General features: G+C 42.3%; 1 protein-coding gene across 4 annotated transcripts in view; it reads right to left on the bottom strand.

Annotated features, from left to right (window-relative positions):
• Window positions 1–273: 273 nt before the first annotated feature.
• The window catches only part of tpst1 (tyrosylprotein sulfotransferase 1), a 41,965-nt gene continuing 26,349 nt past the window's right edge, over window positions 274–15,889 (bottom strand). The window contains exons 3-6 of one of the 4 annotated variants that reach the window (XM_070905710.1): window positions 15,136–15,334; window positions 2,496–2,546; window positions 1,865–1,933; window positions 274–769 (exon numbers count right to left, since the gene is read on the bottom strand). In XM_070905710.1, coding sequence (XP_070761811.1) covers window positions 1,898–1,933; window positions 2,496–2,546; window positions 15,136–15,334 — 286 coding nt within the window. In that variant the 3' untranslated portion in view covers window positions 274–769; window positions 1,865–1,897. The remainder of the gene's footprint in view (window positions 770–1,864; window positions 1,934–2,495; window positions 2,547–15,135; window positions 15,335–15,889) is intronic. The other 3 variants (XM_070905711.1, XM_070905712.1, XM_070905713.1) reach the window with 3 other exon arrangements.

Here is a 15,889-nt window from a genome sequence, read left to right as displayed (position 1 = left end):
TCTGGGGCGGTTGCCTCCTTTTGCCAGCCTTTTTCATGTAAAGAAGAATGCAGTTTCTCAACAACATCCAAATGTATTCAGAACCATCAAGGACCATGAGGTGTTTTAGACCTTGTGCTTACTGAAAAAGTTTCACCTTAAATTTTACACTTAATTCCAATGTTCTGTTATTTTTCTCCTCTCCATCTTTATATTTGTTTGAACGGTTACATTCAAATTCTTTCTCGAAAACTAAAAGAAACGGACCCAACAGCAGGTTTTTTTTAAAAAAAGCATCGTTTATCACGGTTGATACTTCAAACTGATCAGTACCCATGACATTGCACAATACAAAGGCATGAAAAAAAAAAGTAACATTAAAATAGGTATTGCATCTTCCAAAAGCTAATTTTCCATTCATAAATACTTGCGATTTCCGTTCACTGCAGTTTCTTACAACAGAATCACAGAGTTGTTTTTTCTAAATAGCCAGAAATCATTTCTAAAATTCGATGAGCGTGATGTGACACAAAAAATAACAATCAGCAGACATTCTGTGGTTGTGAGAAGTATTAGTATTATTTTTTTTTTGTACAGTACAACATCGAAGGCCAAGAGTTCCCCCTAGATGAGGAGTGGTAGCAGCCCGCGGGAGGAGGGGCCGACTCTGGTGAGGAGACTGTCCTGCTGCGGTCATGTGACCTTTAAAAGGGGGCCGAGGCCCAACACAGATGGTGAGATGGGTGAGACGATGTCCACGACTTCCTGCTCCGCTGCACCGAGTCCTGTTCTGAGACATGACAATGTATTGCCTTAGTTCAAACCAAAGCAAAGTTGTGCGTTTGTGTGACGGAACATTTCATGACTCTGAGCATGTTTTTCTACGAGCTGAAAACATTATATGCTTTGAATCTGTCGCCCACTAACCATTATTAAAAGGAAGAGTTCCAACATTTTGGGAAAATATCCTTATTCACTTTCTTGCTGAGAGATCGATGAGAAGATCTATACCACTGTCATCTCTGTACGTTATGAACTAGAGCTAGCGGTCGGTTAGCTTAGCTTAGCATTAGCACTGGAAACAGGGGGAAATGGCTAGCCTGGCTCTGTCCAAAGGTAACAAACTCTTCCTACCATCACCTCTAAAGCTCACTGATTAAACATGTTATATCTCCTGTGTTGCAAACAACAACTCACCATTTTAGGGGGGGGGGGGGGGGGGGGGGGGTTATGGCTGGGAGCAGTAACTTCCTGAAGTGTCTGCTGGTTGCATTGGCAACTGGTCCTGGCCAAGAAATAGTCCGGCACATAAACCCCTGTTTAACGGCGTGATGTCGGTTGGCTCCAGCTACATATTTAGCGTACAGGCATGACAGTGCTACAGATCATCTCATCTAACTTTTGACAAGTGCATTTCCCAAAATGTCAAGCTTTTCCTTTAAACCTTCATATATATATATATATAAGAATTATCTGAATTTTTTGACGATTAAAGGAAAGGTTTGTCAAGGTTGAAGTTGGGCGATGTGACGATGGGGATTACAGGAACTCCACGTACTTGTTGACTTGTAGTTGATGAGTGATAAAGGACAGTTATATATATTCATATCCTTAATGGCTAAAATACCACACTGTAAAAGTAGTGTTTCGAAAGTATTTAAGTTAAAGTCAGTAAGGATAATCAGCAAAACGTACTTAAATGTCCACTAAGTGTTTGTATCATTATATCATTTGATTATTTCTACTGATGTATTTATGTATAAGCAGCATTCTCAGCTGGTTGAGGTGGAGCTGATTTTGAACTATTTTGTATACTGTTATAACTAGTAACTAACTCGGCTGACTGTACTGATGACAGTACAGTGTTTGTCATGTCCAGCTGTACCTGTGTGTTGGGGTGATGGCACTCCCTCTGCTCCTAGCTGGGGTTGGGTCTCTCTGCAGACTTCTGAATCTGTGTGGAGGAACACAGGGCAGAACACAGACAGGCAGAAGTTACAGTGTCTGCTCTCAGGATGACAGGCAGCTCTGTCACAAAGTCAAGAAACACCAAGAAGACGACCACAGTCAGCGGACTCACTGACTTCAAATCAAAAGTAGACACACTCTTCTGAAGTGTGTTTCTAAAAAAAAAAAATGTAGAAAACAGATGTAGATTTGTCTAACTACCAGAGGAGGGCAGAAGCGCTCTGCAGCCAGCATCAGGCTCTTAAACCAAGAGACGTCAAGACAACACAAATAGACTAGCAAACTAAATAACCACTAAAGACCAACAAAAAAAAAAAAAAATGAAGACAATCATGAAGCGGAGACCAGAAAACAACAGAAGGCTGCATTGTATGGCGAGAAACTCAAGTCAAAACACAAAGAGATGAGTAACTGTGAGCAGATGGAAATCTGTGACGAGATCTTCCTCTGAGCTGCAGATGGTTTAACTCAAACCAAAAATAAATTTGAATTTGTAAAAATAAAAGAAATAAAATAAAGCTCAACAACAGGCAGAAATGTTACTGTACCTGTGATTGTTCTTTTAGGAAATCTGGTAGCTGAAATTCACCTTTAAATACCTGGAAAAACAAAGGACCAGGTTTAGAGGCTTAAAGCTCCACAATCTGCATGAATCAGCATGGTCAAGATTTACTGGATCATCAGTTGACTCTGGTGGTATTTATTCATTAAGTCACTGAATGAATTAGCTTAAATCATCACTCGAAATGTACGTGATTACCGCCGCTTAAAACCCAAGCTGAGCAGACACAGTCGGACAGATGACATCCACCTCGGTGTGTAGCTTACTCGGGGTTGGGGGGTGGGGGGGGCACTGTGTCATGCAAGGTGAACATTTGAACCCTAAAAAAGGTGGAGGCTGCTGGACGAAAGCCAGGAATTACAAGCTCTGCTTTGCTCCTTACGTCATAGTTTCCCCCCAGGGAGCTGACATGGGATCAGACTGGAGAGGTGTGGAGGGGTGGGGTGGGGGGGCTACTGACAGTGAACCGACAGAAGGCTGACTGAGCGTGAAAACAAGGGTCACATCAGAGAGAGGGGGAAGGAGGGTCAATATCTTAAAGGACACACCAGGGTGTCCACTGTGCATGGAGAGAAATTCCTGAGTGTGTGTGTGTGTGTGTGTGTGTGTGTGTGTGTGTTGGATGTGTCTTTCCAGGAAAAGAAACTCTGGCTCTCCCTCTCTTTCTCGCTGGCCTCAGCCACACAGTCAACACATCTATGGACTAGTCCTGGAGCCTTGTGGATGATTACTAACATGTGTCTTGTTTCCATCCAACATGGAGGAGGTGACTTCCTGTGTAGATATTGCAAGTGTCTGTGGAAAAAAAAACAAAAAAAACACACACACACACACACTGTAGCACGAGGTCGTTCTTTCAGCCATAGAGCCAGAGAGACGAATGTGGAGGAAAGGTTGAGCAACAACAGTGTGATGATGGAGAGAAGCTGAATATCAGAGGGGTTGGACGGATAAAGACATGAAACGGGAGGAGACAGCAGCAGCAGTATTGTGTCGAGTTACTACAGTACATGAGGGGGCGGCAGAGACAGAGACCGCTAACTGTTATGAGCCCGTTTGATCTCCTTTCTTCTATAGCTCTCATCATTGCCATCCCATTCAAACTACTGTATATCTCATCCTATCAGGTACATTATCTTTACTTCATTACTACACTGCATATTATACTATTATTAAAAGTAAACCAACAAATGAATAAGACAGTATATATAGTATATATATATATATATACTTTATTTTCTTACATTCTTATTTATTATACTTACATTGTAAACCTTGTACAACATACTTATAGTGGACTTATTTGACCATTAGCTAAACCACTCCCCCAACAGAGACTGTCCAATCACAGCTTAGCAACTCTAGTTAAGGGGCTGTGGACCTGCCAATTTCTTCATCCTGGTTGACTGAGGTGAAATGCGTGTATCTGATGAAGTGTCGGGGTGGTGAAGGACAGACTGCACCTCTGAAGCTTAATAGGTTAAACAAGTCCATGCGTGCTTTGAGTGCAACATGGATGTTATTTCTGTCTTGAGGCAATGGAAACGAAACGCAAGCGGAAGACATTTGAGTTAAAAAAAAAAAAGGTGTGTATTTATACACACACAAACACAAACACAGGTTTAGTTTAGGATGCTGCGCGTTGGGTTTTGTTTGGTGGTTTCCTCACAGCTTTTGCGCTGCTGCTGTTGCTTTGACTCCCTCTCTCTGTCACCACTAACCTCAACTGAACCCAAAACATCCCCGACATCAAAAAACAACCACAGGCAAACGGAGGATTTGGGCAGAACACAAGGGCAAAGATCAACTGAAAATACAGAATTGGTATGTACTTATTATTTTAATCTCATTCTCGTCCTTTTTTTTTTATGAATAATAATAGAGCCAATAGCCAAATGTAGCAAGTGTTGAGGTACTGTAATAAGATAATCAATGAAAATCTTTCAATGGAATTGAATTGAAACCAACCCTAACCCCACAGCGGTGAGTGAGGGGGGTCAAAAGTCCTTTACCCCCCCCCCCCCTCCTGGGCTAACGATTAAAACTTCCCCAAAACACAAAACTCATTCCTTAATCCCCCATGTGTGCCTTCATGCATGCAGAGAGGCAAGCGCATGTTTCTGATTTCCTCCTGGGTGCCATTTTGCAGCTTTCCCCAGCATACAGAGGCTCCGGGCCAGACTGCTCCGAGCCTGTCCAAACCTTCTGCTCAGGCAGAAAAAAATAAATAAAGGAGAGCACGCGAAGGAGACGTGGAGCAGGATGCCCTGTGGTTGTGCACTAGGTCACACGCTCGGGGTAATACATCCAAGTGGTGTATGATTAGGAAATGCGCAGAAGAGGCTGTGCTGTCAAGCTTTGCACGCCACCGATCAATCCGACCTTCAGAGAGGAGACGGAGAGAGATGCAGGGCTGCCTCTGGGAGAGGCCAGACTTCATGTCTGCATGATGGGATCACCGCAGTAACCTGAAACCAGCCTGCTCTTGTCCAGCAGACTCTGACCTCAAGGTCTATTACCTCTGAAGGATCTGTTCAAATGCTCATGAAAGGAGGAATATTCATAAGGTGGAGGATTTACAGTCTCTACTGAGTCAGATAAAACAAGTTGAAATACTGCTCAGTGTGATCAAAGGGACCTCTGCCTGCCAACACAGAGCTCAGTCTCCAATCAGCCAACTGACTGAAATGATCCTTTGCTGCCTGACAAAGCAAACTGACCCCTTTTTAAACTAATGTGAGGGCATCTCTGAGTAGCACATTGCTGTTCATAAGACTCTTTCCTTTAAACAATGTGTTGGTTTCTAATTACAACTATAGGAAGTCAGCACTTGGGGTGAAACTGAAAAAAAGAGAAGTTTATCTCCATGATCTATAAATGGAGCTTGAAAGTTCACTCTTGACTTTGGGAATAGTAATTTGACACAAAAAAAAACCCACAAACTGATGGTCTCAGCACTACTAAACACGTCTCATTTTTTGGTATCCATTGAGGAGCTTTCTTTATGAGTTTGTGTTTTTTTAATTTCAATCATCATGATTTGGCACTATACAAATTACATGGAAATTGAACTGAATTAAAATCTGGCATTTTGGGTGCAACAACCACAGAGAATATTCCAACCATTAACCCGAACCACTGAAGTAAGAGGATCAAACATTCACAAGACAACTCTGTAGGTGAGCAGAAACCCTGAAAACTAGCCACAGCATGCCTCAGCACAGCTGGGTCAGCCAAGGTACCTGCTGGCACAAGCACCAGGTCAGTCCAGTCTGCTAGTGCCAAACTAAACCCTGCTGTGGTTCAGCCTCAGTATTATGACTGGAGCTCTCTGTGACTAAGCCCCGGTCCTGGGGGGTTAAACGTGGTAACAGTCCAGTGCGTTTGAAAAGCTGCCAGTGTCGAGCCACGATCGGCTGGGGACAATGTTTCAGCTGCACCCCAGTCTACTTCCACCCTCTATGGGTGGAAACCTTCCTGGGATATTGTTACCTCAAACAAAATGCTTCTATCTGAACTGCACACTGAAACTCCTCAGGGGGCTGGGTGTGTAGGCATGCTTGGCTGTTTATGTAGGCGGGGGGGTTCCAGTACCAGGACTGTGCTAAGCTTAAAATATAAAAATTCATCATCTTAGACTGACTAGGAGTTTGATGATACAAAGTCATTATAGTGTACCATTTTAAAACCTCAGAGTGTGGGTCGAGTTTTTGAGGAAAAATCTCAGATGATTTTCATTTCCTAGCCAGATTTTTGCCAGGGGGGTCTAAATACAATCTTACATTGGCTAAAACTTCACAAACTGGGTTACAGACAAACCGGTCAAGCACCATCGGAATGGCTCTCATCTCTAATGTCCTCCAGCTGCTACAGCTACAGTTAGAGGTTACATTACCAACAACTAAAGCTATCTGTTGAGGCAGAGCAACCGGAGGACATCAGAGGGAAAACACAAAATATTTTCTCCATAAAATACAATCCAGTTTCACCAAAATCAGTGAATAAAGTTATAAAGTTGTGTTTTTTCACAGTAATCAGTGAGGCACGGCCCACAGAAACACCCCGGTGGCGTCTGTTGCTATTCCAGCCTAAGTAATTTGTGGTCTGATGAGGGTTAAAGGTTAAAAAGGTTAAAAACAACAACGTATTTGGTCTTTGCAAACAGAAATGATGCACGTGTTTATTTGCAGATAGAGCGGGGAAGTGAGATCCGATCACAAGTGGTCACTCGAGACACGTGGAGGCGCATGTTAATGCTAGGTGTGCACAGACGTACTTGGAGCTGCTGAAAGCTTCTTTTGCTGAATGACAAAAAAGGTTTTGTAGAAAACATTCTTACACTCCTGAAAGTAAGGTCTCAAAGTATTGTTGCTGTTTGTACCAAAGCTATCAACACTAGTATTGAAAAGTTTAGCCTTAATCAGGTATTGACAACTGGTGTGACAATACAGGACCTAAAGGCAGCCAACAGTACACAGCACCCTACCATTTGCCCTTTTCATGCTTAAAGAAGGTTGAGCATTCTTAAAAACGCGCTGCCCGATCGTCTATACCCCTCTGCTTCCCCAGTCTCTCTCCAAAAAATATGTCTTTTGTGTCATTGTACATGCAAAAAGTAATGGAAGAAACTGTATGAGAAATGAAAAGGGGAGCTTCATAGAGAAGTTCAAATCCTGCCTTACTATGAAACCTCAACACACTTGGTCAATGGCTGAAAATTACAAATACTGTTGGACGCAGATCCACTGGTTCAGATCCAAATTTTGACCCCCTATAAACTATTTTACCCCAGCCATATGTGACTGACTGTATGATGACGTTCAGTAAGATTCTAAAACGATTCTTGACTCTTACATCTGGAAACTCAGCTCAGTTCAACTCTTGATCCAAGCTAAAGGAGTAAGACAGACTGATCAATAAACACTTCATGTGAGGTCCTCATTAATAAATCTTTCAGCCACTTTCTTCTTTCCATGCTCGTCCAGCCGATGGTTTCATGACTATCCCCGTCCCTGTTGAGGTCTAAGAGCCAAAGAGCGCCATGATGGCCGAGCACAGGCGATGGCCCTGAATCAATATGATGTGATTAGCCTGCACATCATTAACTGTCCTTGCATCAATATGAAGAAAGAAGGTCCAGCCACAGACCTACAACACAACACACCGGATAAGGAACTCTACAGACATTCTTTTCTCATCTCTCCACTAACTCATCTTATTATTGTTACTGTGGAGAAACTGAGAACTTATTGATCCCAATATCCATTTCTCACCAGGGATCAGCACAACTGCAAAGCCACTTAAAAGCTATTGATTGCGGCTTCAAGAGCCAGGCCCGATGAGCCTCATTTACAGCAAGCTGGAACGATCTCGACTGACCAGTAGTCAGAGATGAAGCCTGGACAAAGAGCAGAAGTCCAGGTGTTGTCAAGGTAACGACAAACGTAATTAGTGGAGATCTCAAGATACATACAGATGCTTGGGATCAGTTGAAGGTACATGCAATTTGTTCGTTTATCATCTTATTAGCTTCAATTCCGTGATAAGAGTTCCAAAGCCAGTACCTGCAACTTTAAGGCCAGACCCCGCTGAACCTAAACAATCTCTGTGATTGGCTTACGCCAGTTTCAGACAGGTAGCTAGGTGGCTGTCAAACGTAAATGACAGACAGCTGGTCAACAGAGATGTCGGAATCTCCCTGTTAAACTGTGAAGCACATCCTTATAACAGCATATAACACGCTTAAAACCTCTAAAAACTCTGAATTTGGATCTCCAGGATGCAAAGCTGTGACCTTCTGTCATTTCGACAATGGCAACGTTAGCTCAAGCTAACTAGTCAGTCTGAATATAATGCCACTTTTGAATGTTAAAATCATATATGAATATTATTAATAATGTTAAATTTACCACTGATGTAAAATTGTATTAAACGTGGGTTAAATTTGTCAAATTTTCTTTAGAAAACTTGGACATTTTACATTTAAGTGGCTGGTTTAAAAAAACAGAAGGGTCCCAGCAACATATATTATACAGAACCGGTGCTCCCATTCAAGAGTACACATACATTTAGAAATGAGAGTATGTACAAAAATAAGAATAGAATAGAATATAAAGAAAAATACGGAGTTATGATAAAGGAATAAAGGAGAAAAGAAAAAATAAGAAAACAAACAGGAGCGACTGTAACAGGCCGTATGCACGGGTGGCGCATGCGCACAAGAAAGACTACAATTAGATATTTACCATTGCTTTGTACAACTGGAACCTTTCTAGGTTAAATCAATAGACACAAGAGATTTCAGGGAGATATGCGTTGACTCTGTTAACTGCTTTGACCACGGGGCAGACACTGCTTAGAGGGATTACCTTTAAGACGGGTCTTGGCTCACAGTAAAAAAAAAAAAAAAATTTAAAAAACCAACAACAACAAAGCACCACAGAGATGAGGCTGCTCTCAACAGGTCAAGCTTCCTTAATCACCCACATAGCTCGGTCTCCACAACTCGAACATTCTGCTCAATGGCTGCCTCCAAACTATTTCTATGCTGAGCAGCTAGATCCCGGCTGCATATCCTGTGGTGAAATCATTGCTGAAGAAGAGATGAGACAGACGGTAAATATTTGGATGGGGCTGGGTGAAAATTCAAGACAGCAGAGAGAGCATTTCCACATGTGGCTTCATCATACAGTGGTTTAGTTCAGGGCTGGTAGCCAGATGCCTTATGCAATGCAACGCAGAATTTTGGGGGGCGGGGGGGGGGGGGGGTGCTACCATACTAATGGAGTATGGCCTTGAATTTAGTAACATCCCCAGTATTAAGAGAAAAAAACCTCTACCTAATACCTTGAGCTTGAGTAATTTAGAGGAGTACAATTAAAATACCCTGAATGAGGAACAAATTAATATTAGCATGAGTTACCAGGGAAAACAGCCACACACACACGTGTCTCGACATTCAGCATGGCAACTAGTTTATGTATGCCATGCACACTGACATGAAATCTCTTGGACAATAGTGGTAAATAGAGCTGGGTATCTTTTTTTTTTTTTTTCAAACAATCCTCGAGTTGGTACTAAGCAATACTTTCCAGTGTGGCTTGTTGTGTTCATTTAACACAACAAGCCACACTGGTCAAACACAGGAGAGACTGAAGCGAGACTACGTAGCCTTTAAAATGACGCCACATGCAAATTCACCAAATTCATGTTCAGTTCAAGTTACTACGTCACTAAACATATTGGAGCTGCTAAAGAAAACATATTTTTCTTAGTTGATGACCAAAACAAAGCTAAAAGGAGAGTGAATATTGGACTTAGACTTGTGAGGTGGCCAGAATCATGACAGAGTTTTGCTCCACAGCAACTGTTTGCTAACATGTTCACCATACCAACTTGCTCTGCCGCCCCCAAGTGGCCAAAAAAATACCTAAGCAGCTTTAAATCCGGAAATATCTGAACAAAGCATTATGTATAACATACAATTTTTGATACTTTAAAGTTTTCAATACTATGTACACATTTCGGTTGGTACTCAAAATCTATTGAGGTTCAGTACCCCGGCCTAGTAAATGTCCCCATAAAGTATAAAAACATATATATTTCAAATGCTGCTGAATTAAAGCAGATTCTAAAGCTCAGACAATGTTGTCCTTAAGCGTTCCAATTTTCGATAAGCAAACAGACCACAGGGCCTTGTGAGAAACATTTTGTTCCCTTGGACCTGGCTGGTAGGAGATCCTCCTCTGTATGCAGGAACTCCAGCCCAGGAGGAAGGGCAGGGAGGGGCAAGTAAACAATAATATAAACCCTGCAGCTGGGTTTGATGCAGGGAAATCAAACTAATAACCCGCAGATGTACACGGCGTAAATCAGAGAAAATGAGCTTCAACAGGCATACACTGTCATGAAGACACGCAAGTCTGTAACTGTGAGTGTTTACTATTTCAGAGAGCAGAGGTGGAGGAAGTACAGCACACACAGACATGGATATTCACTGCATCCAAAATATGTCAACAGGATCACAGGCACATTTGAAAAGCATTAACATGCACAACATGGTGATAACACGGACGGAACAGCATGAGGATTTGATATCTGACCAGCACACACACACACACACACACACACGGCAGCCTTGATAGAAAACTGGTTACATACGTTTTATTGACTCAGCTTTAAAGTAACAGTCCAGCATTTTGTCTTTTGGTAAATGTGCTGTGGTTTTAGAGGCAGTTGGCTTTAACGTGTTAGAGCTATTGATCAGCAACAGCTGTCTGCAATGACTGCAAGCAGTCTCTCTAAAGTCATAGGGCCATGTGCTCGTGATGCCGGTGTGTGCAGACGCTGCGGCCAGTAGCTCCTTCAAACTTCGCTACATTTTTGTTTTAATTTGTTTTTGTTCTTTTTGCCTTTGTTGCTGAAGTACGTATTAGCTATGACAGAAATACACTGATCAGCATTGGAAAAGAAAGCACAGGGATTGGATTAAGTGCTCACTCACTGTCCCCGGCATCTTGACCACCCAGCCAGACCACCGGAGAAGAGAGCCGGGATAAGAGCTAAGTTAACCCAGCTTGGACCTAAGGCTACCCTGCTACCCAGCCTACTCCTGGCTAATGCCTGGTCGCAGGAATGGACGAAATGGGACTCAGATGACACACGGCAGCTTTGAATTCGAAGGCTTATAATGTGAGTATGAACAGTAAACTGAGCTACATCAGCCATCAAAAAAGTTACATTCGCTTTAAAGTTTAAAAATAGAAAAGGGTATTTTGCAACTCTGCCGCCTTGTCTGTAAATTCAATCTCTGTTTGTGGTCAGACACATTTTCCAAGTAATACCCAAATGAAAAAAAAACTCTCACTCCAAATGTTTTCCGTTTGAGTCATGATGGTCTCGTCAACATGACGAATTGCACCAGATTCATTCTTTCTTTGCGTCCCCGTTCCCCCTTTTCGGTCCCCCTCAAAGAAATGGAAAAAGCAGTCCAAATCCTTCTGAAAAGTCCACGGGGATAAAACTCCAAACTGGGTTAAAGACAAACTCACTAAGCACTCATCAGAATGGATCCACAAAGACAAAACCAAACCACACAACCCACTGAGAAACATCTAGTATGAAAGCCATCACTTTGAGGACATTATCCAAACTATTGTAAAATGTTATATGCAGACCACAAATCAAGAATAAAGTAAAAACACCTATTCTTAGTTACAAATGCATTCTGTTAGACTGAGCTGCAAATGCTCCTATTCTGCTACACCCCTCTCCCCCTAACAGTCTGCCTTGGATATTTAGGTTTCACTGAGTTGGCAGATTCTCGCCCTTGGGTGTTGTGTAGTTGTGCTGATGTACAGTACAAGTCACTGCTTTTTGCGACCAGGGAGACACTTCCTGCTGGGATGGGAAATGGCAGGAAATAGTGTCGACGCTTTGCTGAAACATCACTGCGGCAAGATAAATCGCAGGCCCCGAGAGGACCCCCTGTTTGTGAAACCGAAACACACACACATGTGGCACAAACACTGCTGATGAGATAACTGGCTTCAGTTACTGTGACTTACACCATGCTACTGATGCAATTCAGGCGAGACAGAGTAATACTTTGACGAGAACATGGACCTACTCATTAGTGTAACAGTACTTTGCTGTCTCTTTCATACTGTATGAGTTTGTATGTGTAACTGCATATGAGAGCATTGTGAAAAATGGAGGGCAAGCTAAACAACTGCCTATTCCATCTTCTTAATCTAGTCATAGCTTGTTTCAATGTTCAGCTATCAAAGATAAGTGTAAAAGCATTTTATACTACATGGCCAAAAGTATGTGGACACCTAAACGTTGCACCCAAGTTGTCTATGGGTATTAAGTTACTGCTATGACAGCCTCCTCTGGTTTCATGCTTTCTACCAGATGTTGGAAGCTGGCTGCAGGGATTTGCTCCCATTCAGCCACAAGAGCATTAGTGAGGTCCAACACTGATGTTGAGCAATAAAGCTGGCTCGCAGTCAGTGTTCCAGCTGTTGCTGGATGGACTGGGAAAATCAATTCTTTACGGACCAATAGACTATAACTAGATGTGTGTGTTTTTGCAAAAAAGTATTTTGCAAGTAAGTATTATGAGCCGATATATTGCTATCAGAGTTTGTAGCCACGCTAGCAGCATGGCTGCTGTGGGGATGGCAATGTCAGTCGGTCCACCACATTCGTCCAGGGTGAAATATCTCAACAACTGTTGGATGGATTGCCATGACATTTTTACACACATTCATGGCTCTCAGAGGAAAGAATGGATGAATCCTACTGATTTTGTGATCCCTTGGACTTTCCAATTGGCACTACCAGCAGGACAAAGTTTTTACTTATCAAGTAAAATATCTCAACATCTACAGACCAATCTCTACACTTTGGACAAAGGTCCGGCTTAACCCATTGTCATTCTGGGATAGGGGAAAAAACGTCATTATACATCATCTGACTGTCTTCGAGCATCAACAAGAGATGCCATTTGTGGTTTTGAGTGAAATGTCTTGAACTACTGGATGGGTCAAGATTTTAATGTGTCCAGTACTTTGTTTTATGACCAAATACCCGCAAAACTAATAACATTCCTGTCAGTCTCAGCTGCCCTTTGTGTTTGATGCTAATTAGCAAATGTTAGCATCGCAACATGCCAAACTAAGATGGTGAACATGGCAAATGTTAAACCTGATAAACAGCATGCTGGCCTTTAGCTCAAAGCACCACTGTGCCCACGTACAGCTTCACAGAGCCACTAGCTTGGCTGTAGACTTAGTGTCGTCTAACTCTCAAAAATCCAGTATCAGTTAGGTTAAACTATTAACCTTACTCTGTGCATGTGGTAATGTTGAAAGAGGAATGGGTTTCCCAAATTTGGAGGCACACAATTGTCTAAAATATCACTGCAACCATGGAGCAGCTTCTGTCACTGAGACACACAGCTCAACTTCAAAGTAAACTTTTACATTTGCTAGTTTAGGAGTGTGGCTGCATTTTCCTCAGAAAAATGTATTTCAGTTCTCTCTGGTACACTTATTTTATGTCTCAGGTTTGCTTGGAAATATAAGCACTATGAATAAGTATGGTAATGGTATGGTGTGGACAATAATAGGCACTATGACTGACCAGACAAGATGTTTTAGGAAAATACCCAGATACCTGGAAAGAGTTCCAGGCTTTGTGCTTAGGAGCAACAAATCAGCCAGAAATGTTTGGACAGCAGTCCAACAGGAGAGAGGTCAAACTTGGGAAAACACACACTCAAAGGACAGACATTCTTCAGTCTGTATCACCACTAAGCTGCTAAACCAACTGTAAACAACACATATAAAGAAACATTTCACCGTTTTTTAAACCTTGTTTTCATATCAACAATGACTATAATACAGTACCAAAACGACGGCGAACTGGTCAGAGTGATGGTCTCCACTGCTGTTGTACAATGTGATGGCAGAGGGCACAAATGAGCGCTCTGTTTCACACCTGGGTGGGATGATCCAGTGGCTGAATGAGCTGCCCATCTGCCACAGCTCATTGTAAAGAGGGCGAGAGGGGTTATGCAAGATGGCTTTGATTTTGTCTTTCGTCCTCCTCTCAGCCGCTGACTTCAGGCTGTCCAGGAAGTAAGGAATTTCAAACTGAAGTACAGCCACTCTCTTCCTAGATCGTCTGCTAATGTCTTCAAGGGCAGCGTGCAATGTGAAGTCATCTTTTTCCCCAGTGGACTTGATGATTTACAGTCATTTACCAATGGTTCAAAATTAGTGCTATCATGACTTATTGATGTTAGCACCTCTTTTATTGCCCAATTGAGCACATTGAGAAATTGTGCATCTAAGCTCCAGGAGGACCTTGAAACCTCGGCCTCCACAGACCTTGAGAGATAAAAATAAAACAGCATGGTGTCCCCTAGCTCAGACATACACCATGCAAACCAAAGAGAGGAGCTGTAGAGCATGTCACCTGATAGCTCAGCTTGAGGAAAAGGATTTAATAAAACATATTCTGCTCCGAAAATAGCGGATGTCTAGATATGAGAAGGGTTTGATGTCTGGCAAGGACATCACTGCCGAAGCAAAGAAGGCCGAGCCCATGCACAAGCGGAAAGTTTATGTAATGTTAAGAGTGGGTCGGGCCAATGATCGTAAGGGTGGTTGTTCAATCTCTGGATCTTCTTCCTGCCCATATGTCAAATTTTCTTTAAGACACTGAAAACCAAATGTATGTGTATGGGAAAAACACTGTCACTTTGGACAAAAGCATCTTTTTCAGCAGCTTTTTCTTGGCCCATGACTTCAACAGGAGCCTTTGTCTATGCTAAGCTAAGCTAACCAACTGCTGGCTGTGGCTTCATAATCACCATACAAACATGAGAGTGGCATCAATCTTCTCACCCAAGAAAGCAAATAAGCATATTTCCCAAAATGTTGAAGTATTCCTTTAAAATATTCCTTTACAAAACTGTGACTTCCATCAGGATAATTTATTTAAAGTTCTAGAGGTAAAAGTTAAAAAAAAACTCCAAAGAGCCTCTTTAAGACTGACTGAGAACTAAACTACGAACATAGGAAAAAAACTATGTTCATGTTCTGGTCAGTACTCACCCTTCTGGTGTTGTCCAGGACTTTGGGGTCAGGTCGGCCATAGTTGGGAGGGTTGGCGTGGGGATCGTAGCCCAGTCTGGACAGCATGGGGGCGATGACGGCCATGTCCCTCACCACGTCAGCTGGGATCTTCCCCACCCACTTGGACAAGGCCTCCACATTGACAGGCTTGATGACCTGGTCTGTTGACCTCTCCACCCTAACAACAGAACAAAAGATGTTCGTTTCAGCTTGTTACCGTCCGTTAGGTTTCTTAAGACTTGGTCAAATGCATCATTTCAATTAGTCAATAAGTCAATGTTTTTACTTAATACACACACAGTTCCCTTTGAGCCTTCTAGTACTTATATTTACCCATATTTAACACTGTTTAGTGACCACCCCTCACTGCATGACATTAGCATTTGTAATCACTTCATGTAATCAGCAATTGTTAGTTTTTAGAGAAATTTAGGTTTCTTGACAGTGAAATTAAGATCAATGTATGCTTGTAATGCTCCCTCGTCCTTCTCCTCCATCAGCCACGGGTGTGTGTGGTTTTTTTTAAGGAATCCACCATTATGTTGTACCGAGGAAAATTATTAATTGTCTAAAATTAAATATTCAACAAGTGAGGTGACTGGAGCTGCCGGACTGCAGCTTTTGTTTTCTGGAATGAGCAAAGTTTACCACCACTGACCAGCAGGAGGGATTTCATGCCAGATGTGTGATGATGCAGATGGCCGCACTCTGTAAAATTAGCAACCTAACAAAC

The sequence above is a fragment of the Enoplosus armatus genome, chromosome 5 (assembly GCF_043641665.1).
Source record: "Enoplosus armatus isolate fEnoArm2 chromosome 5, fEnoArm2.hap1, whole genome shotgun sequence".
Taxonomy (NCBI): Eukaryota; Metazoa; Chordata; class Actinopteri; order Centrarchiformes; family Enoplosidae; genus Enoplosus; species Enoplosus armatus.
The sequence above is the reverse complement of the archived record's forward strand: the minus strand, read 5'-3'. Positions and strand labels throughout refer to the sequence as shown.